The sequence below is a fragment of the Oncorhynchus tshawytscha genome, linkage group LG09 (assembly GCF_018296145.1).
Source record: "Oncorhynchus tshawytscha isolate Ot180627B linkage group LG09, Otsh_v2.0, whole genome shotgun sequence".
NCBI lineage: Eukaryota > Metazoa > Chordata > Actinopteri > Salmoniformes > Salmonidae > Oncorhynchus > Oncorhynchus tshawytscha.
The window spans coordinates 16,146,117-16,170,533 of record NC_056437.1 but is presented as its reverse complement, the minus strand read 5'-3'; the positions used below and the strand labels follow the sequence as shown (position 1 = coordinate 16,170,533).

The 24,417-nt window shown below is 42.8% G+C and overlaps 1 protein-coding gene across 3 annotated transcripts in view; it reads left to right on the top strand.

The window, feature by feature from the left end:
* LOC112257444 (tyrosine-protein kinase Fer) overlaps nt 1–23,917 on the top strand; it is a 64,358-nt gene extending 40,441 nt beyond the window's left edge. For 2 of the 3 annotated variants that reach the window (XM_042326600.1, XM_042326601.1), the window contains exons 3-19: nt 3,958–4,131; nt 5,115–5,214; nt 5,469–5,652; nt 6,416–6,553; nt 6,660–6,779; nt 6,987–7,109; nt 8,009–8,198; nt 8,950–9,045; nt 9,745–9,951; nt 10,683–10,805; nt 12,314–12,370; nt 12,519–12,634; nt 13,335–13,429; nt 13,544–13,667; nt 20,483–20,637; nt 20,822–20,944; nt 21,767–23,917. In XM_042326600.1, the coding sequence (XP_042182534.1) occupies nt 3,958–4,131; nt 5,115–5,214; nt 5,469–5,652; nt 6,416–6,553; nt 6,660–6,779; nt 6,987–7,109; nt 8,009–8,198; nt 8,950–9,045; nt 9,745–9,951; nt 10,683–10,805; nt 12,314–12,370; nt 12,519–12,634; nt 13,335–13,429; nt 13,544–13,667; nt 20,483–20,637; nt 20,822–20,944; nt 21,767–21,903 (2,262 nt within the window). In that variant the 3' untranslated portion in view covers nt 21,904–23,917. The remainder of the gene's footprint in view (nt 1–3,957; nt 4,132–5,114; nt 5,215–5,468; nt 5,653–6,415; nt 6,554–6,659; nt 6,780–6,986; nt 7,110–8,008; nt 8,199–8,949; nt 9,046–9,744; nt 9,952–10,682; nt 10,806–12,313; nt 12,371–12,518; nt 12,635–13,334; nt 13,430–13,543; nt 13,668–20,482; nt 20,638–20,821; nt 20,945–21,766) is intronic. The other variant, XM_042326602.1, reaches the window with a different exon arrangement.
* Nucleotides 23,918–24,417: the final 500 nt, after the last annotated feature.

The following is a 24,417-nucleotide window of genomic DNA, read 5'->3' as shown; positions in this document are numbered from 1 at the left end:
TCAAGTATTTTTAGCCAGATCCTAATTGGTATGTTGAAATTTATGTTTCTTTTGATGGCATAGAATGCCCTTCTTGCCTTGTCTCTCAGATCGTTCACAGCTTTGTGGAAGTTACCTGTGGTGCTGATGTTTAGGCCAAGGTATGTATAGTTTTTGTGTGCTCTAGGGCAACAGTGTCTAGATGGAATTTGTATTTGTGGTCCTGGTGACTGGACCTTTTTGGAACACCATTATTTTGGTCTTACTGAGATTTACTGTCAGGGCCCAGGTCTGACAGAATCTGTGCATAAGATCTAGGTGCTGCTGTAGGCCCTCCTTGGTTGGTGACAGAAGCACCAGATCATCAGCAAACAGCAGACATTTGACTTCGGATTCTAGCAGGGGAGGCCGGGTGCTGCAGACTTTTCTAGTGCCCTCGCCAATTCGTTGATATATATGTTGAAGAGGGTGGGGCTTAAGCTGCATCCCTGTCTAACCCCACGACCCTGTGTGAAGAAATGTGTGTGTTTTTGCCAATTTTAACCGCACACTTGTTGTTTGTGTACATGGATTTTATAATGTCGTATGTTTTACCCCCAACACCACTTTCCATCAGTTTGTATAGCAGACCCTCATGCCAGATTGAGTCGAAGGCTTTTTGAAATCAACAAAGCATGAGAAGACTTTGCCTTTGTTTTGGTTTGTTTGATTGTCAATTAGGGTGTGCAGGGTGAATACATGGTCTGTTGTACGGTAATTTGGTAAAAAGCCAATTTGACATTTGCTCAGTACATTGTTTTCATTGAGGAAATGGAAATGTCTCTCTCTCTCTCTCTCTCTCGCTACCTCTCTCTCTCTCTCTCTCTCTCGCTACCTCTCTCTCTCTCTCTCTCTCTCTGCTACTCTCTCTCTCTCTCTCTCTCTCTCGCTACCTCTCTCTCTCTCTCTCTCTCTCGCTACCTCTCTCTCTCTCTCTCTCTCTCTCGCTACCTCTCTCTCTCTCTCTCTCTCTCTCTCTCGCTACCTCTCTCTCTCTCTCTCTCTCTCGCTACCTCTCTCTCTCTCTCTCTCTCTCGCTACCTCTCTCTCTCTCTCTCTCTCTCGCTACCTCTCTCTCTCTCTCTCTCTCTGCTACCTCTCTCTCTCTCTCTCTCTCTCGCTACCTCTCTCTCTCTCTCTCTCTCTCGCTACCTCTCTCTCTCCTCTCTCTCTCTCTCTCTCTCTCTCGCTACCTCTCTCTCTCTCTCTCTCTCGCTACCTCTCTCTCTCTCTCTCTCTCGCTACCTCTCTCTCTCTCTCTCTCTCGCTACCTCTCTCTCTCTCTCTCTCTCTACCTCCTCTCTCTCTCTCTCGCTACCTCTCTCTCTCTCTCTCTCTCTACCTCTCTCTCTCTCTCTCTCTCTCGCTACCTCTCTCTCTCTCTCTACCTCTCTCTCTCTCTCTCTCTCTCTCGCTACCTCTCTCTCTCTCGCTACCTCTCTCTCTCTCGCTACTCTCTCTCTCTCTCGCTACCTCTCTCTCTCTCTCTCTCTCTACCTCTCTCTCTCTCGCTACCTCTCTCTCTCTCTCGCTACCTCTCTCTCTCTCTCGCTACCTCTCTCTCTCTCTCTCGCTACCTCTCTCTCTCTCTCTCGCTACCCTCTCTCTCTCTCTCTCGCTACCTCTCTCTCTCTCTCTCGCTACCTCTCTCTCTCTCTCGCTACCTCTCTCTCTCTCTCTCGCTACCTCTCTCTCTCTCTCTACCTCTCTCTCTCTCTCTCCTACCTCTCTCTCTCTCTCGCTACCTCTCTCTCTCTCTCTCGCTACCTCTCTCTCTCTCTCTCGCTACCTCTCTCTCTCTCTCTCGCTACCTCTCTCTCTCTCTCTCGCTACCTCTCTCTCTCTCTCTCGCTACCTCTCTCTCTCTCTCTCGCTACCTCTCTCTCTCTCTCGCTACCTCTCTCTCTCTCTCTCGCTACCTCTCTCTCTCTCTCGCTCTCTCTCTCTCTCGCTACCTCTCTCTCTCTCTCGCTACCTCTCTCTCTCTCTCGCTACCTCTCTCTCTCTCCTCGCTACCCTCTCTCTCTCCTCGCTACCTCTCTCTCTCTCCTCGCTACCTCTCTCTACCTCTCTCTCTCTCCCTCGCTACCTCTCTCTACCTCTCTCTCTCGCTACCTCTCTCTCTCTCTCTCTCTCTCTCTCTCTCTCTCTCGCTACTCTCTCTCTCTCTCTCTCTCTCGCTACCTCTCTCTCTCTCTCTCTCTCGCTACCTCTCTCTCTCTCTCTCCCTACCTCTCTCTCTCTCTCTCTCTCTCGCTACTCTCTCTCTCTCTCTCGCTACCTCTCTCTCTCTCTCTCTCTCTCTCGCTACCTCTCTCTCTCTCTCTCTCTCTCGCTACCTCTCTCTCTCTCTCGCTACCTCTCTCTCGCTACCTCTCTCTCTCTCTCGCTACCTCTCTCCCTCTCTCTCTCTCTCTCGCTACCTCTCTCTCTCTCTCTCTACCCTCTCTCTCTCTCGCTACCTCTCTCTCTCTCTCGCTACCTCTCTCTCTCTCTCGCTACTCTCTCTCTCTCGCTACCTCTCTCTCTCTCTCTCTCTCTCTCTCGCTACCTCTCTCTCTCTCTCTCGCTACCTCTCTCTCTCTCTCTCGCTACCTCTCTCTCTCTCTCTCGCTACCTCTCTCTCTCTCTCTCGCTACCTCTCTCTCTCTCTCTCGCTACCTCTCTCTCTCTCTCTCTCGCTCCTCTCTCTCTCTCTCGCTACCTCTCTCTCTCTCTCTCGCTACCTCTCTCTCTCTCGCTACCTCTCTCTCTCTCTCTCGCTACCTCTCTCTCTCTCTCTCGCTACCTCTCTCTCTCTCTCTCGCTACCTCTCTCTCTCCTCGCTACCTCTCTCTCTCTCTCTCGCTACCTCTCTCTCTCTCTCGCTACCTCTCTCTCTCTCTCTCCTCGCTACCTCTCTCTCTCTCCTCGCTACCTCTCTCTCTCTCCTCGCTATCTCTCTCTCTCTACCTCTCTCGCTACCTCTCTCTCTCTCTCTCTCGCTACCTCTCTCTCTCTCTCTCGCTACCTCTCTCTCTCTCTCTCGCTACCTCTCTCTCGCTACCTCTCTCTCTCTCTCTCTGCTACCTCTCTCTCTCTCTCTCTCGCTACCTCTCTCTCTCTCTCTCGCTACCTCTCTCTCTCTCTCTCGCTACCTCTCTCTCTCTCTCTCTCGCTACCTCTCTCTCTCTCTCTCGCTACCTCTCTCTCTCTCTCTCGCTACCTCTCTCTCTCTCTCGCTACCTCTCTCTCTCTCTCTCGCTACCTCTCTCTCTCTCTCTCGCTACCTCTCTCTCTCTCTCTCGCTACCTCTCTCTCTCGCTACCTCTCTCTCTCTCTCTCGCTACCTCTCTCTCTCTCTCTCGCTACCTCTCTCTCTCTCTCGCTACCTCTCTCTCTCTCTCGCTACCTCTCTCTCTCTCCCTCGCTACCTCTCTCTCTCTCTCCCTCGCTACCTCTCTCTCTCTCGCTACCTCTCTCTCTCTCTCGCTACCTCTCTCGCTACCTCTCTCGCTACCTCTCTCGCTACCTCTCTCTCTCTCTCTACCTCGCTCTCTCTCTCTCTCTCTCTCTCTCGCTACCTCTCTCTCTCTCTCGCTACCTCTCTCTCTCTCCTCGCTACCTCTCTCTCTCTCCCTCGCTACCCTCTCTCTCTCTCCCTCGCTACCTCTCTCTCTCTCCCTCGCTACCTCTCTCTCTCTCTCGCTACCTCTCTCGCTACCTCTCTCTCTCTCGCTACCTCTCTCTCTCTCTCTCTACCTCTCTCTCTCTCTCTCGCTACCTCTCTCTCGCTACCTCTCTCTCGCTACCTCTCTCTCGCTACCTCTCTCTCTCTCGCTACCTCTCTCTCTCTCTCTCGCTACCTCTCTCTCGCTACCTCTCTCTCGCTACCTCTCTCAATCCGCTCCCCCTCCCTCTCTTCTATCTTTCTCTTTTCTTCCTCTCCCATCTCTCCAGTCTTGGGCCCACATGGTCCAGCAGACAGAACAGCTGAGTCAGATCATGAAGTGTCACGCGGAGGAGCTGAACTCTGGCCCTCTGCACAGACTCACTATGATGATCAAAGACAAGCAGCAGGTTAAGAAGAGCTACCAGAGCATCCACACACAGATCGAGTCCGAGATGAACAAGGTACTGTATATACACAAACACACTCACACACACATTAAGCCTACTCCTGCTTTAAACATTGTCTTTCCTGTGTATTGACTTTATTTGTGGTGATATGGGGCATTGTTGACAGGGTGTTTCACACGTGTGGTGCTAAAATGCTAATCCTGCAGTTAGATCAGGACAGGTTTGTTTTCCTTGACTAGACCAGATATTCCCAAACTGGGGTTTGCCAAATAAAAATGTGATTCACATATATACACACAAAATATTTGTGTGTGTGTGTACACATACATACATACATACATACATACATACATACATACATACATACATACATACATACATACATACATACATACATACAGTGGGGCAAAAAAGTATTTAGTCAGCCACCAATTGTGCAAGTTCTCCCACTTAAAAAGATGAGAGGCCTGTAATTTTCATCATTCATCAACTATGACAGACAAAATGAGAAAAAAAATCCTGAAAATCACATTGTAGGATTTTTAATGAATTTATTTGCAAATTATGGTGGAAAATAAGTATAAGTACCCACATATAAATGTGTATATAAATGTGTGTATGTATATATATATATGTATGTGTGTGTGTGTGTGTGTGTGTGTGTGTGTGTGTGTGTGTGTATATATACATATGTGTTTGTGTGTATACATATGTGTGTGTGTGTGTGTGTGTATATATGTATGGTTAAATAAAGGGCAGACTTATTGATTATTATTATTATTTGGGGCATGTCCTATGAGAGCTCTGTGTCATTTCCCACGAGCCAGGTTGTGACAAAAACTCACTCATTCTATGTTTAATAAATGTATTGTATAGTGTGTGTGTGTGGCAAGCTTACATTGATGGCAAAAAACAACATTTGAGAGTGCGCTGACCCTGGTGCTAGAGGGGGTACAGCTAGAGGTTGATTGTTTTGAAGGGGTATGAGACCACTGTACTAGAGGATGTGATGATGCTTCCGATATGATCTCTCCTAGGTGACAAAAAGCGACCTAGAAAAGTTAAAAGGCACCTACAGACAATTAACAAAGGATGCCCACAGTGCCAAAGAAAAATACAGAGACGCAATGGTGAAAGGTAAGAATTTCTCCTAATTATTTACAGAAAAATATACGTTTAATGTAATGATTCATAGTAGTGCAGTTTATCTTGGAGGAAATGTATGAAGTCTTATTTGAGACCAGCTGAAGTGCATCAATACATTAATCACCAAACCCTGCAGAGGGAGTTCATATGACCGACATATCTTTGGAGGCAGATGATGAGGCACACCCATATTAAACCTCCTCCAGACAAACCAGCAGTACAGCACTTGTTGGGTTTGTTTTCAGGCAAGGAGCCAGAGAAGGCGAGGGAGCGTTACGACAAGGCCACCATGAAGCTTCACAACCTCCACAACCAGTACGTGCTGGCGGTGCGGAGTGCCCAGCTCCACCAGGAGCAATACCACGACACCACGCTGCCCCTCCTGCTCGACTCCCTGCAGAAGATGCAGGAGGAGATGATCAGTGCACTGTGAGTGTGTGTGTGGATCCGGCAGAGAGTAACAAGGGATACACTACGTAAAGATTCATTCAATGAGCTTGAGAATATCTTGAAGGTTAAAGTAGATGAACGAGTAGATTGTGCTTTGCTTCGTTATGTCTCGACCCTTAGGTTGAACCCTGATGATGGTCTAAGGGTTGAAATGTTGAACACACTTGGGTGCGTATGCCACTGTGTGCAGTGTTCCTTTTCTGCAGTGTCCATCCCAGACATCCAGCAGCACACTGCAGGTTATGAGTCATCAGATCTGTGACGCCCTAACAAGTCAGGCGACGTAAACATTCTTTGGAAATTGTAATACGTAAATGAATAACTATTTGCAAGGGTTCTTCTTGTTGTCGCATGGGATTAGATCCCAGCTGAGGCTTAATCCCATAATTTCATAGCGATCGTAGGATTACTAGTAGGCGGAGGCACCCTCTTGTTCAGAATGTCCTGCTTAAGCTGTGTTTTTAATCAACTTTTTAAAGTCTTAGACAGATGTTAACAGGAGAACAATTCAGAGTTTGTCCACTGAAATTATATTTCTGTTGAGTGAGAAATACAATGAGTTTTAGAATGACATCGTGTCTATCCCTGTTCATAAACCCTCAGAGCTGTCCATCTGTGTGATCCTCGAGTCACGCAAATGTGTGTTTTTAAACTTTTCATATACAGAGCATACGCTTACCTCAATTTTAACCTCTATGTATTTAAAAATATATATAATAATTCTGACTTCTGTCATTTTCAGGAAGGGGATTTTGGAGGAATACAGTGAAATCACCAGTCTCTTAACTGATGAAATAGTGAAAGTCCACAAAGAAATCCACACCTCCATCGACCAAATTGATCCTGTGTCAGAGTATGAACACTTCATTGAGGTTCACAGGTAGGCTTTTAGTTTAAGGCCTTTGAAATGTTACCTTTTTATGCGTCAATAACTACTTTATTTCAATTTCTAACTTTGGTTAACATGAAGTATCATCATCTTCCAGGTCTCCAGAAACCAAAGAACCAAATGTAGAATTTGACCTTTCACTGTTGGAGGAAACCGAGAATCTTCAAGCAAACGAGATCCTATGGAACAATTTGACTGCAGACAGTTTACAAGCGATGTGAGTAGAAAATGTATGATGGGAGGAGAGTATTGCCCTCATTAACCTTGTCTCGTTCTCTGACGCTTTGAAAAGGTGAGAGGAGGGTGCGAGGAATCTAGCCGTACAGCATCTCCTATTGACTAAGGATAGAGTTTGTGCCTCTGTTGGCTGACTGATTGTGTCAAAGGTCAGATACACTTTAATCCACTGTATCTCCTTCCCCAGGCTGAAATCCACATCAGATGAGCTGGGCCTCACTCAGCAGAGCCTACGCACCAAGGAGGATCTCATGCAAGACTTGGAAAACAAGCTGGATGAGTCCACCAAAACATGTGAAAAGAAGTCAGAGTACGTTGCTACCATAACAATACAGCTCTAATGATTCTTTCATTCTCGATAAGCATCTCCCATAGCATGTGTTAGATGTTTTCCTCAATCTCATGGCTTTCAGTTGTACACGTGCCATTAAACAATAACAACAGAGACCATTAGTGACTAGCTTAATAGATTCCAAGTTTGTCGTTGTTTCTAAGAAGCCCGATTGGCCATGATCTAACTCTAGGAGCATGAATGATGTGAAGGTTCATTGAGGCGGACAGGGTACAATAGACAGAGCTATGTCTGTAGCACAGGGCTCAGCACAAATTTCAGGGTCTGCTGGATTATCCCCTGTAAGAAACAATGATATTATCAGGCCTGTCCAGTCATCCCCATGTGAAGTCTCAGCTACAGGTGTGATTAAGGATGAGGACTGGTTGTATGGCCTAGGCTAGTTTTTATCCTGTCTGAAGTTCTCTTTTTCAAAACATTAATAAAGTGATGGTCATTTGATTAGGACAGGTGAGAAGTTGTTTTTTGTGCCTTTAGGTTTTATCCCTTCTGTGGCAAGTGTCACTTTTAAAAACGGACCTCTGCTTCCACAGCAATGTTTGTTGTGTGTTTGACTAAACTGTTTTGAGAAACAGCTCAGCGGTTCACTGTAGGCTATATATATATATCCCCCTGGTGGAACTCAAACTAGAAAATCATTTTCCACATCCTTGTTCCGAGAGGTGGATTAAGTAGTTGTAATACTGTTTGATTTCAGACTAACACCAGAGCCTGACCTCTTTCTCTCTCTCTCTCTTTCCCTCTCTCACAATCTCTCTATCTTTTCAATCTCACATTGTCTCTCTCCATCTCTCCGCTTCTCTCTCCCTGTCTCTCACACCACACTCATTCTCTATTTCCATCTCTCCCTCCATCAGTGCGGTGCTGCTGCTCAGTCAGAAGCAATCTCTGGAGGAGCTGAAGCAAACGGTCCAGTTGTTACGCTGCACAGAAGCCAAGCTGGGCGCCCAGAAGGACCTACTCGACCACAAGATGCAGGAGAACGAGGGCAAAGAGCCTCCCCCCATGGTTAACTACGAGGATGACGCGCGCTCCGTCAACTCCATGGTGAGTGAGTGGTTATTGTTGTGGAGTTGACCGTTGTTGGTTTTTGAATAGGAAGGACTTACTTGTCAAGTCGGAATCCAATCTGATATGTGATTGTGAACCATGGGGGAACGGAGGACATCAGTGTGGATTCAGGGATATTACTTCCTTTGTAATCAGAAGGAATGCAGCACTTTCTACTCAGCCTATCCTACTATGAACTCCTCTTTCTTTGTCTCTGACCTTTTCAGAGATACTGTATAGGGTTTGTTGATAAAAAATGTTGCTTGGTGATTTTGTTAGCCCTAGATACTTTTGCGGCTGATATGTACTTCTGTACACTTACACATACTGGTCAGTTTACTGCTTACTATTCATTGTATAGTTATAGGCCAGAATGTTTTTGTCTTCTGCTGTCTCCATGAACATACTCATTCAGGCAAATCAGTTGTTTTTTTTTAATCTAAAGGATGCTGTTGTGCTGAATCTTTGAACTTTCATTAAAACTTAAAAATAAAACTTTTCTCATCAAATGTCACTGAAATGTCAATCTAAAAGCATTTTGTTGACTGCAGTATGTGGTAGATGATATGGTGGTGCTGTTGAGCCTCCTTTCAACTCTAGCTCTCTCTGCAGAGAGTTGGATGAGCAGAGGAGGGCAGTGTAAGCACATTGTCATAGCTATAAACCTCTATACACTATAGTATACTGTATTCGCCTTGCTCAACTGTTTATTCTCAACAGATTTTCAACCATATGTCTGTATTTTCAGGACAAAGGCAAAGACAGGACATCAAAGTTTGACACCTTACGTCATTCCTTAGCCGGCATCCTCCGCTCTCCCAAATCAGTCCTTGGCTCATCATCGGTAAGTTCTGAAGTCTGTTAAAAAAAACAGATTTTAAAAGTTTTGTGTTCTTGTGTAGTGAGTGTGGAAACTATCCTGTGTGTTAGCAATTGATGTTCTTCATTAACACAGACCCCAAAACAAATCAGGGGAGAAAATGGGTTTATTTGAGAAGGACAAATCAAGATGTTATGCTGGTAGGTAGATGTTCAGTCTCCTCTGTCCTCAGCATTTCTCCACAGAACAAAGGAACAGGATGCCATTTATAACCCCCCACCCTAGCCTGGGGTTTACTAATCAGAAGTCCTTGCAGTACCACTGGGCCAATGGCCAAATAACCAGTATCCTGCTCCCAACTCAATGTACAGACCAATGACAACGTGGTACACGTAGCTCTGAGTTCAGGAGTGACATTCCACAGATTCTAAACGGCTGTTGAACTGAAACCCAACTCCTATTTACATTGACAATTACCTATTGACCATTAATTCTAGTACTCTCATCCTCTGCGTTGTGTATTTATCTTCAAAATATTCTTATATGTGTATCATACATATTGCATCCAAAGTATGCCTTTGATCTGAGTGGAGTGACAGATCTTATAGCTCTCTTGACTAGCAATTGAACAGGAATTGATGATTGATCCCTAACTTTCATTTTCAAATCATCATCATATCATTATATATCATCATGTCATATCATTCCATTGTGCGTATCCAGCAGTTTTTCGACGTGATCCCAACTAGTGAGAAGCCCCTGGGGGACCAGGAGTGGTACCACGGGGCCATCCCCAGGACCGAGGCCCAGGAGCTGCTCAAAGAGCAGGGAGACTTCCTGGTCCGGGAGAGCCACGGCAAGCCTGGCGAGTACGTCCTGTCTGTTTTCTCAGAGGGACAGCGGAGACACTTCATCATCCAGTTTGCAGACGTGAGTTCTACTTGTTCAGTTCTGAATAAACTAAAGGCGTTTCTTAGCCTGGTCCAATATCTTTTTGAGTCATGTTTGGCATGCCAAGGAATTGACATGATGGCACAAACTGATCTGAGACCAGGCTAGGTTTTTGTCTCACTGTAGAGCCACTAGGTTTCAGCAGTAAACGAGACAAAATATAAAGGTGTATCAGGTATATTTGATGTGATGTGCGTCAGCCAATGGTTGCTTTGTGTCTGTTACTAAGACACAGAGACGAGAGATCACAGGCACCTTGGTGGAAACGGAAATTAATTGGCAAGGAATTGAGTTTGAGTTGAGTTTATTTTATTTTTTACAGGGACAGTGCACATTAATCAATGTTTCAGTAAAAGTGCCGGTTTTAGCCAGCCGGCTAATTTTCAACCGCAGTCCCTGGGCAGGTTATTAAAAACAATTACAATATAGATAATAGCAACATAGGACAAGCAAGACGTAGCATACAGACAGAGCAACATAGGACAAGCAAGTCGTAACATACAGACAGAGCAACATAGAACAAAAAGCAGCAAGACAAAATTAATAAATTCTATGGTTGATGCGTTTTTAATTTAATTTGTTCAGATGACGGCTAATCGTAATTGCTTGTAAAGTTTTTTCCGTAACACAAAAGATGATGATTCGAAAAGCTTCCAACTCAACTTTGTAATGAATCAATCCCATGCTCTCTGCCTCCTCTTTGTCCACAGAACCAGTATCGTTTTGAAGGCACTGGCTTCCCGACCATTCCTCAGTTAATTGAACACCATTACACTTCAAAGCAAGTTATTACCAAGAAGTCTGGGGTGGTGCTTTTAAACCCAGTCATCAAGGTAAAACATATTTCCTCTCCTATCTTTGTTCATACACCCTGTGATTCAGATCTAAAGTCAATGAGTGGTCTCACAACAGGGGTGGGAATGTAATTACTGCTAAAGCCGTCAAGCTGTCATGGAGGCCTTTAATCACACTGTGAAACTCATCAATATGCTTAGGTTGTACATTATCTTGTGGTGTTTGTGGCAGGAGGCTAATAGATGGCCATGAATAAGCCCTTTTGACATCAACTAAATATTTTAGTTTGAATCAGTAAAGTGCTGTGATCACAGTTGAACAACTTTTTGTTGGAAGTTCTAACTACACTCTTCTTTTTTTTCTTTTTTAAAATCAAACATTTAAAAAAATCTCAAAAGTATTAGAATAGAGCTTCTCAGACAGTTACAATACCAGGTTGTTCTCTTTGGAATGACAGCGATCATACTGTGCTCCAGAAGACACCTTGCTATTTTACCCATTGACGATGGTAGTGATGGGGGAAAAATATGTACAGTAAAATATCAGGTTATTATTTTTGACAACCTGTATCGTTTTGACAATATCGCAATATAATTTTTGCGCTAGTTGGCTGTACGTGCACCAGAACTCCAGTATGTTCTCCATATTCTTTTTAAATAAGGATCCAATTTGCTTTCAACACTTTTTTTCCCATTACTGATCAAAACTTGTTTTCTCATGGCTCTCATCCCTCAGCAGCAGACATATGGTGAGTGATGTGATTGGTACGTCGAATCGCAATGAAATCACAGTATTGTATCGCAATACATATAGAATCGTGAGAATCGCAATACATATCGTATCGGCACCTAAGTATCTTGATAATATCGTATCGTGAGGTCCCTGGCCTATTTGACAGTATTAACTCTTGGTTTCCAGACCTGTATGGGGTTTTTCAGGACACATTTCTCATGTATAATAGTGCAAATGTCTTTTTAATATCCGCTCTGTGTTGCAAAAATAGGCCAACACTGTCAATAGCCAGGTTTAATCATAGAGAAGACCTCGAGTCCTCCTCAGCTAGCCCGCTGGTGATGAACATAATGGTGTTTTAATTGCCTCCGCCATCACCAACACAGGGCTAATGGTTGTTGTCATTACTACTGTAATGGATCTGCTGAAGCCTGGGAATAATAAGTGTTTTTAAATGGTCTTTCTTCAAGCACTTCATGGCAAAGCGGTGAAATTTGACCATTAGGCACCACCTCACTCTTGGAAGAATGCGATTTGGATTTGATCATTGTGTTATTGGATGAGACATTGGAATGTTATGTTGAGCTGAGCCAAAGATGGAAAGACTTCTCTGATGTTTTTGAGGCATCCAGGTTTTTTGTGGTTGATTTTTTTTTTTGTAATTGTGCCTCGGATTATAGTAATTCTGAATATAAAGTAGTCGGTCGGTGCTCCAATGTTACACAGTAGCTTTTGTATGGTTTTCATTGTACTGTTTGTGGATGTTCTGTGTCTTGTGTTTACAATTGCCTATGTTTTGTTCTATCTTTTGTAGGATAAAAAATGGATACTCAACCATGAGGATGTTACTCTTGGAGAGCTTCTTGGCAAAGTGAGTGATTTTAGATATCCTTTTCATTTTCACCACATCTGTAGGACAGATATTATCTTGGATTAGTTTTGACATTCATCATCATTGATGTCAATATATGTTTGATTAAACCAACTTCTGTTACTGTATCTCTTTTCTTTGTTCTTAGGGCAACTTTGGTGAGGTATTCAAAGGAACATTGCGGGACAAGACTCCTGTGGCAGTCAAGACATGTAAAGAGGATCTTCCACAGGAGCTGAAGATTAAGTTCCTATCAGAAGCCAGGTTAGACGACAAAATCTCATTTTTATTTGTCACATGCGCCGAATGTCCTAGTTCATATCAAGCCAGGTGAGAGGATCACATGTCCCAGTTCCGATCAGAAGATGAAAATGTCTGCTGTCAATTAATTGCAGGTCCCATCGAGTACCTTGAAACGTCTGTTCACTCATCTCAACAGCACACCAGCCTGCATACCACTGCTGGCTTGCTTCTGAAGCTAAGCAGGGTTGGTCCTGGTCAGTCCCTGGATGGGAGACCAGATGCTGCTGGAAGTGGTGTCCTCTGGTCTAAAAAAAAATATCCCAATGCCCCAGGGCAGTGAAGGGGGCTGTCTTTCAGATGGGACGTTAAACAGGTGTCCTGACTCTCTGAGGTCATTAAAGATTCCATGGCACTTATTGTAAGAGTAGGGGTGTTCACCCCGGTGTCCTGGCTAAATTCCCAATCTGGCCCTCAAACCATCACGGTCACCTAATAATCCCCAGTTTACAATTGGCTCATTCACCCCCCCTCCTCTCCCCTGAAACTATTCCCCAGGTTGTTGCTGTACATGAGAACATGTTCTCAGTCAATTTACCTGGTAAAATAACAAATAAATAAAAATAAAATCAAACATTATTTTACTTCACACGCTTTTAATCTGGTGTTTAGAGATTTGACAGTTATGTAATTATCTCATACTGGTACTTTCTTGTTTCTTCAGGATCCTCAAGCAATATGACCATGCAAACATTGTGAAGCTGATAGGCGTTTGCACACAACGACAGCCTATTTACATTGTGATGGAGCTAGTGTCAGGTAAGTCCTGTAGCATAACTTTTTAGGACTCGATATTAGTGTGCAATTTCCAAAGTAAATTGTGTTTACAACACTGTTACAAATGTGAATATACATTTTATATCCTATTTGAAGGAGGGGACTTCTTGTCGTTTCTACGGAAGAAGAAGGAAGACCTGAAGACCAAACAGCTGGTGAAGTTTTCTTTAGATGCTGCTGCAGGAATGGCTTACCTCGAGCTCAAAAACTGTATCCACAGGTATGGAGATCTTCGCCTGTTTTAGCGTTGTCAACATCAATCTGGAATATTGTATGTTTATTATTCTCCATAGAGTATTCCAACTAGGGATAGGCGACATAGCCAAAATATCATATCACAACATTTGTTCAAATCTGTGATGGTATTTTATATTTTTGAATATTAAAAGTTCTAAATATACTTGGAGTAGTTTATAACCCTAGGGTGGCAACACAGCAATTGTAAGTGATTTCAATGGGGCTTTCTTCATTCTCCATATACAGTTCAATCAAACTTTAAACAAAATGCATTTTCAGTGTTTTCATCAATTTCTGCATTTCCTGCACTTTTGTTATAATTTTCACACATTGCCACGCAGGTCTGCATGAAATGGGCAAAAATCTAGGCCTAGTTAGTTTTCTAGTTGGAATATAGTGGGCAGCACCTTGAATACGTTGTTGTTTGACATGAGAACGAATTAATAAACCAGGGATGAATTATTGAGAGGGAAGGAACCAAAGTGTTTCCAGGGGACTCTAATTAGATGTTACATTACATGTTTTCTGTCCTCATGTAGCTAGCTAACATATTCATGCTTCGCTTATAGAGAGAAATAGTAATGGCATCTTTTTGTAGGCCCTAACTCAACCATGGCTCGTTGGTCAAAGCCTATGGGGAAATTAATGGAGTTTTTTTTTATAAATAGGGGTGTGAACGCTAAAACGTTTAAACAAAGTTGGGATCCTTAAAATCCCTAACTGAAAACAATGTTGTTTTTTCACTTAATTAAAATCACAATTCAGTTATCACAAAACATTATTTTCTTGTTATAGCCAATAGGCTATAAAGGCCTGGGGAAGTTGTGTAATTCAAATTAAACCAGAGAGGAAGAGACTTCTTGGGTGTATTTGCAAGGCATGTAGTAAAAACAAGACATTGCGAGATGCAGATTACCAAAACATATGAGTATGCTTCTGCCTTCTTCTGCCTCTCTCCTTTACTCTGGCTTGCCTGCTCTGTCTCTTCGCTAAGGCTGAAAGTGTGTGTTCAGTCTAGCGGTCATACATATTTAATAGGACCGTTATTCAGCATTGTAAATTGATGTGGAATTTTTCGAAAAGTCAGCTGAATTTTTGTTATCATGTTAAAGGAAAACCCGATGTTAGAAATTGCAATTTAAACGTTAAGCAAAATTGTCCCTTTGTCACACCTCTAGTGGTAAACACAGGCTTATGAGATATACGTTTTGTTCTATGAGTTCATCTTCATCAGCTAACGTCAATTTATGTGAATTTTGAAGCATTTATGTTCTCAAAAAAGCACACCAACGCTTCATAATTCATAAATGTCATGTTAACCTCAGACCTTATTTGGGGGGTTTATCCAAAAACCCTATTCTTTGCCCATAGGGATGGCTGAATGAACCAGAGGAAATTTGTTTCTGGGTTTTTGGACTAAAAGCTGGCGAACTCTATTCCTCTCTGATTTAGACGATGCCGTTGCACAAACAACATGCTTGTCTAGACCTACACCAGCACTGGTACCAAAGTTTGATAACTAAACCAAGATAGACCACAGCCCGTTGTTTCAAATGGGAACACATGAGTCATAGTGGGCAGAACAAGCAAGGAGCTGGGCAGGACCAAGCACGAACTTGCAAGATCCGATTGGCTCAGCGTAGCAAACATTTGCATATTTACTTTAGGGAACGCCTACTCTGTAGAACGCGTGTGCAACTCAATTAGCCATGCACTCCTTCTAAACTTTAGCAAAGAGTAAAGTTGACAACTTAGTCCACTCTGTTCGTAACAGATTCTAGTTTTGGGAACAGAACTGTGTTGAGATCAAATGTTTAATCGAAATCCATCTTGTTCCAGCTTCTCCCACTGCCTGACACTTGGCTTCGTGGAAACGCTAAGCGGATACATACACATCCGGTGAAATATCTGTCTACCATGCTGTATTAGCTAGCTACGTTTGCTGAAGTACATTTAGCAAGCTAGCTAGCAAGCCAGCTAATGAACAATTAGCATTAGTGGCTAACACAATTGATTTTATCCACAAGGCACAACTTGCTAAGAAAAGACAAACTAGCAGACGGTAGTTTGCAGACAGTAAGATACGATTCAAATACGATATACAGCCCTAATTCCAACAAATAGCCCTATCTGTCTATTGTTCAAGAGATTGCTCATGCTTTGAATAGAATTTCAGTTAAGTTCTTATTTTTACTTCTATATATGATACACGACTTCATACATGAAACTGTTCTAACCTAGCATGAAGCCTACTAGGCTGGTCATTTTTTTTTCACCTTTATTTAACCAGGTAGGCAAGTTGAGAACAAGTTCTCATTTACAATTACGACCTGGCCAAGATAAAGCAAAGCAGTTCGACACATACAACGACACAGAGTTACACATGGAGTAAACAAACATACAGTCAATAATACAGTAGAAACAAGTATATATACGATGTGAGCAAATGAGGTGAGAAAAGGGAGGTAAAGGCAAAACAACGGCCATGGTGGCAAAGTAAATACAATGTAGCAAGTAAAACACAGGAATGGTAGATTTGCAGTGGAAGAATGTGCAAAGTAGAAATAAAAATAATGGGGTGCAAAGGAGCAAAATAAATAAAATAAGGAAAGAGGTAGTTGTTAGGGCTAAATTATAGATGGGCTATGTACAGGTGCAGTAATCTGTGAGCTGCTCTGACAGCTGGTGCTTAAAGCTAGTGAGGGAGATAAGTGTTTCCAGTTTCAGAGATTTTTGTAGTTCGTTCCAGTCATTGGCAGCAGAGAACTGGAAGGAGAGGCGGCCAAAGAAAGAATTGGTTTTGGGGGTGACTAGAGATATACCTGCTGGAGCGCGTGCTACAGGTGGGTGATGCTATGGTGACCAGCGAGCTGAGATAAGGGGGGACTTTACCTAGCAGGGTCTTGTAGATGACCTGGAGCCAGTGGGTTTGGTGACGAGTATGAAGCGAGGGCCAACCAACGAGAGCATACAGGTCGCAATGGTGGATAGTATATGGGGCTTTGGTGACAAAACTGATGGCACTGTGATAGACTGCATCCAATTTGTTGAGTAGGGTATTGGAGGCTATTTTGTAAATTACATCACCGAAGTCGAGGATTGGTAGGATGGTCAGTTTTACAAGGGTATGTTTGGCAGCATGAGTGAAGGATGCTTTGTTGCGAAATAGGAAGCCAATTCTAGATTTAACTTTGGATTGGAGATGTTTGATGTGGGTCTGGAAGGAGAGTTGTATGGCATTGAAGCTTGCCTGGAAGGTTATTAACACAGTGTCCAAAGAAGGGCCAGAAGTATACAGAATGGTGTCGTCTGCGTAGAGGTGGATCAGAGACTCACCAGCAGCAAGAGCGACATCATTTATGTATACAGAGAAGAGAGTCGGTCCAAGAATTGAACACTGTGGCACCCCCATAGAGACTGCCAGAGGTCCGGACAACAGACCCTCCGATTTGACACACTGAACTCTACCAGAGAAGTAGTTGGTGAACCAGGAGAGGCAATCATTTAAGAAACCAAGGCTGTCGAGTCTGCCGATGAGGATGTGGTGATTGACAGAGTCGAAAGCCTTGGCCAGATCAATGAATATGGCTGCACAGTATTGTTTCTTATCGATGGCGGTTAAGATGTCGTTTAGGACCTTGAGCGTGGCTGAGGTGCACCCATGACCAGCTCTGAAACCAGATTGCATAGCAGAGAGGTTATGGTGATATTTGAAATGGTCGGTAATCTGTTTGTTGACTTGGCTTTCGAAGACCTTAGAAAGGCAGGGTAGGATAGATATAGGTCTAGCAGTTTGGGTCAAGAGTGTCCCCCCATGGCTCACGTCAACACCATTATCCCAGAATCCCTAGACCCACTCCAATTTGCATACTGCCCCAACAGATCCACAGATGATGCAATCTCTATTGCACTACACACTGCCCTTTTCCACCTGGACAAAAGGAACACCTACGTGAGAATGCTATTCATTAAATACAGCTCAGCTTTCAACACCATAGTGCCCTTAAAGCTCATCACTAAGCTAATACCTCCCTCTGCAACTGGATCCTGAACTTCCTGACGGGCCGCCCCCAGTTGGTAAGGATAGGTAACAACACATCTGCCACGCTGATCCTCAACACGGGGGCCCCTTAGGGGTGCGTGCTCAGTCCTCTCCTGTTTACCCATGACTGCATGGCCAAGCACGACTCCAACACCATCATTTAAGTTTACCGATGACACAACAGTAGGCCTGATCACCGACAAAGATGAGACGGCCTGAAGGGAGGAGGTCAGAGACCTGGCAGTCTGGTGCCAGGATAACAACTGCTCCCTCAACGTGATCAAGACAAAGGAGATGATTGTGAACTACAGGAAAAGGAGGACCGAGCACGCCCCCATTCTCATCAACAGGGCTGTAGTAGAGCAGGTTGAGAGCTTCAAGTTCCTTGGTGTCCACATCACCAACAAACTAGAATGGTCCAAACACACCAAGACAGTTGTGAAGAGGGCACGACAACTCCTATTCCCCCTCAGGAGACTGAAAAGATTTGGCATGGGTCCTCAGATCCACAAAAGGTTCTACAGCTGCACCATCGAGAGCATGATTGCATCACTGCCTGGTATGGCAACTGCTCGGCCTCCGACCGCAAGGCACTACAGAGGGTAGTGACTTTGGCCCAGTACATCACTGGGGCCAAGCATCCTGCCATCCAGGACCTTTATACCAGGCGGTGTCAGAGGAAGGCCCTAAAAATTGTCAAAAACTCCAGCCACCCTAGTCAAACTGTTCTCTCTGCTACCGCACGGCAAGCGGTACCGGAGCGCCAAGTGTCTAGGTCCAAAAGGCTTCTTAACAGCTTCTACCACCAAGCCATAAGACTCTTAAACATCTAATCAAATGGCTACCCGGACAATTTGCATTGTCCCCCCACCCCCATTTTATTCTGCTGCTACTCTGTTTATTATCTATGCAATTTGTCACTTTACCTCTACCTACATGTACATATTACCTCAATTCCCTTGACTGCCCCCGCACATTGACTCTGTACCGGTACCCCCTGTATATAGCCTCGCTACTGTTATTTTTTGTTGTTGCTCTTTAATATAAAAAATAATAATAAAAAAAAAATAATAATAATAATAATAATAATAATAAAAAATAAATAAATATATATATATTTATTTATTTATTTATTTTTTATTATTCAGTTTATTTTAGTAAATCATTAAGTTTTTTATTTTTTCTTAAGTGCATTGTTGGTTAGGGACTTGTAAGTAAGCATTTCCCTGTAAGGTCTACATCTGTTGTATCCGGTGCATGTGACAAATAAAATTAGATTTGATTTACAAATCTAACTGAATTTAAACCCCATGAAATGTCTTCCCCTCTGTAATGCCAGAAGGCCCCCTAAAGTAAGATATGTGAGAGAAGAACATGTATCTCTCTCTGCTTAATGCAGTTTACAATACTGTCACCTTTGATGGTAACACACCAAGCCCTGAGCCATATCGCTCTATCCTGGCCAATTTGAGATTGTGTTTTCAGGTCAAAACTAGTTTCTCCAGCAATCCAGACAGTTGCAAGAAGAGAGAGAGAGAGAGAGAGAGGTGCTGCAGCTGCTGCTGCAATCAGTCTTACATTTATCTCAGCACAGCGGGGCTATCAAATCATCTCCGGTGCATTGCTCTTACTTATCTCACCGGGGCCAGTCTCCCTGAGTGACAGCCTAATTTAGCCCAACTCTGTGGCTCGGTGCCGGCAGTCAGCAGAAATGACAGGAGAAGCGCTTTGAAAAATACAGGCGTAGCTGTAGGCCTCTTCTCACAGAGGGGCTGCAGATGAGGGCTATGAAATTGAAATGGGAGGGATGCAGGGCGCAATCTGTCCTGCGAGTGTGTACACATGGACGTCGCACCCATGCATATACGGGGCATACACATTTTCACATACTTACACACAACCCCGTAGTGTACACACACACACATTGTACCGGGTCATCCCAGCCACCTGCAGCAGGGCCAACCAAACCTGGTGGATGACTTTTCTCTCTGCAAAGTAGAAATGTTCACATGGTCAGATTACAGACAGTATGGTGACCTTAACATGGACAGTGTAGTGGAGCTCCCCATCTGTTACAAATCTGGTTGGTTTTAGGTGTCCCGATTGCCTACTATTTCAGTCATTTATTTCATGGCATATTGTTAATATGAACATGTTAATGTCCATGATGAGTATTCCTGTCTGCCAATATGGCTAGCATCTGTCATAAACAGTCTCTCTCTCTCTCTCTCTCTCTACCACTAAATTTAACTCTATCTACATATTACCTCAATTACCTCGACTAACCGGTTCCCCCACACATTGACTCCCTACCGGTACCCCCTGTATATAGCCTCGCTATTGTTATTTTACTGCTGCTCTTGAATTATTTGTAACGTGTATTTTTTACTTAACACTTATTTTTCTTAACTGCATTGTTGGTTAAAGGCATGTAAGTAAGAATTTCACTGTGAGGTCTACACATTTGTATTCGGCGCATTCACAAGTAAACATTTGTTGGAGGAGGATGGAGGGAGAGTGGAAGTGAAATTATATTATTATTGGGGCAGTAGGGTAGCCTAGTGGTTAGAGTGTTGGACTAGTAACCGGAAGGTTACAAGTTCAAACCCCCGAACTGACAAGGTACAAACTGTCGTTCTGCCCCTGAACAGGCAGTTAACCCACTGTTCCTAGGCCGTCATTGAAAATAAGAATTAGTTTTTAACTGACTTGCCCAGTTAAATAAAGGTTAAATAAATAAATCCCTCTCCTTTTAGGGATCTGGCGGCTAGGAATTGTCTGGTGGGAGAGAGCAACCTGCTGAAGATCAGTGACTTTGGGATGTCAAGACAAGAGGACGATGGGATCTACTCGTCGTCTGGCCTCAAACAGATCCCCATCAAGTGGACGGCTCCAGAGGCTTTGAATTATGGTAAACTGGAGGGCCTTTCTTTTTCACCAATTTCTTCAAATAGATTTATAGGTTAACAGCCTTACCCCTCAAAGGGTACCTATTGTAGAAATAAGCATAGTTTGATCAATTCTTCTTGATAACACAGCATTTCTTCAATACTTGATGGCTGAGACAGTGGGGTTGTGTTTGGTCGTTGTTCCAGGGAGATACAGCTCGGAGAGTGATGTGTGGAGTTTTGGCATCCTCCTATGGGAAACGTTTAGTCTAGGAGTGTGTCCTTACCCAGGGATGACCAACCAGCAGGCCAGAGAGCAAGTGGAGAAAGGTAAGAAGACATCCCTCCAAGGATTCAGTGTTGTGTTGATCTCCCTAATTTGCCAGAATATCTCTATTAGCCTGGTAGCCGGATCTGTTTGTGCTTTATAAGCAACTCCTCTGTTGCTTATTGTCAGGCCAGTAGACAGAGGTGTCTGTTCTCCAGTATTTTTTTTAACCTCTTGACAAGATAATTCATAAGTGAACCCTCCCTCAGTCATCAACAGATTGTACCTTATGATTTTTCCTGTTGTGGGGGCGTCTTGCTAATGATATAAGACGGCACAACGCTACACAGCCAAAATTTGTGGATTATGCTATTTCAGCCACACCCGTTGCATCAAATTGAGCACACAGCCATGCAATCTCCATAGACAAACATTGACAGTAGAATGGCCTTACTGAGGAGCTCACCTTTACAACAAGTCAGTTTGTCAAATTTCTGCCCTGCTAGAGCTGCCCTGGTCAACTGTAAGTGCTGTTATTGTGAAGTGGAAACAGAACGGGATCACCTAGCGCGTAAAAATCGTCTGTCCTCGGTTGCAACACTCACTACCGAGTTCCAAACTGCCTGTGGAAGTAACGTCAGTACAAGAACTGTTCGTCTGGATGAGAGAACTCAAAGGATTACTTTAAGGGGGATGTCTGTCTGTTCTTTTGCTTTGGAGTTGGCCCTATAGAGACAATTACTTGAACTACAAGAAGTCATGAAGAGAACTGCGTTGGATGGTCATTTTTTTCTCTAAACTTATACCCCTGATTATACTGCCTCGATCCATCCTAGGAAATTAAATGTCATTTTCCCTCTGTGTCTGTCTTTCTCCCATCTTAGATTACAGAATGTCCTGTCCAACAAAGTGCCCTGAGGAGATTTACAAAGTCATGCAGAAGTGCTGGGAGTACAAACCTGAAAATCGGCCGAAGTTTGCCGACCTTCAGAAAGAACTGGCCTCGATCAAGAAGAAATAGCAACCTGGTAGGGGAAGGTGGACCAGGTCATGACCCCCTTACAACCTGAGAGAAACACCACAGAACGTTACAGCCTTGATGCTACTTGTCGTGATTGTACTCACGGTGTATACTTTGTCACAAAATCACTGTGTTATTTGCCTAGGCAACTGTTTTGAGCCATTATCAAGGAGAGAGATCTCTGCTTAGCTTGGATCATTGTCAAAATATGACAGTATTATTATTTTTTAAACCTGGTGTTCCTTTATTTCTGTTCCTTTCTCTTACTGAACCTCTGCAACTAAAGGTGTTTTGAGACATAACCACACAAACATGTGTACAATAGATACAATTCATCATGCTCCATTGCACATATGACTTCTGTCGTTTTGCTATTGGTCATCACTCGGGCATAGCCACGATAATGAGAAATGTCACAATTTCTAGTTTTTTTTAGGGCCCGGAGTTTGGTCCTGTTAAGGTTAGATGAGTAATATGACTTGAAAATGCCAAGGAGTCTGGCACTCCGTAGAGACAGATGGGGATTGAGAACCAGTTCCTACCCAAGGACGTAACAGTTTATACCAAAGGGTATAGTGTCCTGTTTTTGTCCCGAGCTTGACTTTTCCACATTCAGCAATAACAATTTTCTTCTTCCTCTAAAGTCTTATTGTGATGTGACAGTTTGATTTGAGATCTGTGAATCATTTCTGTCCAAAGATTTCCTAAAGTATTCTCTTCATGCCCACTATTTAATGTAGAAAACCTTTGAGTTTAACATACAAGGATAAGTGCAATTTGTGACACCCTTTTCCTATAATTGTTTGGGCTTTGTGATGTAGAAATATTGCAGTAAGGCCATTTATTTAGAATTAATATAATTTTACTTATAATTCTTAAATGTTTCAGACCCTCCAGAATGCTGACTATTTTCTACATTTTAGTCTGTTACAAGCTCAATACTCATAATTTGACAATTAGAATGTACCATAACTGTACTATCTGACTTGAAATGTGAATTTAGCATTTTCTGTCAAAAACAGTCCTCTTTTACATAGCTACGAGAGTTTTAAGGAGCTCCATTTTTCATGCCTTCATTTTTGTGGTATTTTTTTACTTCAATTTTTTTTTAAATAAAACTGTTCTAAATTGTTGATAGACAATTGAACAGTGATAGCAATGAACAGTGAACTTGTTTTCATGAAGTATACTTAGGGCCAGGAGTTGTATCTGACCATGCGACATGACCAAGAGAGAACTCTGGGGCCTAGTCTATACCTATGGTCTAGTTTTCCTGGCAAGGTAATTCTCCGTTCCCTAATATAGTATATTCGCTATTCCAGCCACTCCTGTATGATGTCATTTCTCTGAGGGTGCCATGTTGTTTCTATGTCAACCAAGCTCCTTGCCATTTGTGCTGACAGCCCAAGCGTGTCTTCAAAAGCATCTTCTGTGAAGTAACACGTCACATCCATCCATCAGTTTCACTCCTATTAGAATGATGGAACTCTTGTCTTTCAAAAAACATTCCTCCTGTATTTTGTAAATACTTGTAGATGCTATAACTTTTATTTTATGCAAATGTAGGTCACGTTTTGTGTGTATCTCTATTGGAAGTGTTTCTTCCAATGATGTATTCGATAAAGAAAACATTGTCTGTTTTGCTTCTGAATCTGCATGGATTGTTTGTACATTTTTAGTATATGTATAAAAGATTTTTGGAAAAATCCTCTTTCCTATCTATTATACAATGTCTCCTGCTCATCTATCCTGTATCCTCATCTTACTGTGTCACAAATTACACCCTATATAGTGCACTAATATGCCAAAGGTAGTGCACTAATATGGCGAATAGGGTGTCATTTGAGACAGACTTTGGTTCGTTGACAGGAGTATGTTTTTTTTCTTAATTTCTCCAGTCAAATGACCTCCTGATATTTAAAATGTTTTGCATTCCAGACAACCTAGCAAGAGAAAGGTGTAGAATGAATAGGCGAAGGGAGCTTACATCTTAACTACTGGTTGATGAGCACAAGATATTTCTGTTTAACATGTTTGAAAGGCATACACTTTTTTCAGTAACTTATTTATTTGAGACACTTAAATAGTATCATGAGTATTTTATATTAATTTGTCTCCTGTTAGTGTATTAAAATATTTGCCAGTATTTTCTTTTTATAGAATTTGTTCTATGGTTTAAAAAAATATATATTTGTATTCTCATGCAAAGTGACCAAGTCTAGATTTCCCCATGAGTAGTTGAAAAATCTGCTCTACATTACTGGCCAATATATGATACAGACCATTATTACACTTGTGTTGAATGGAATTGTCTTTCAGTTTGTCACTCATTTGTTTGAGTGAAAGTATTGTGCTGCATTAACATTAGCATTCTGGAATGTACTCCAAGGCCAGCTTCACAGCATTTCAAGGTGCAGTCGCTTCGAAAAGAATTCCGACCCCTTGACTTTTGACATTGTTACATTACAGCCTTATTGTATAATGGATTAAATAAATCTCAGCAATCTACACACA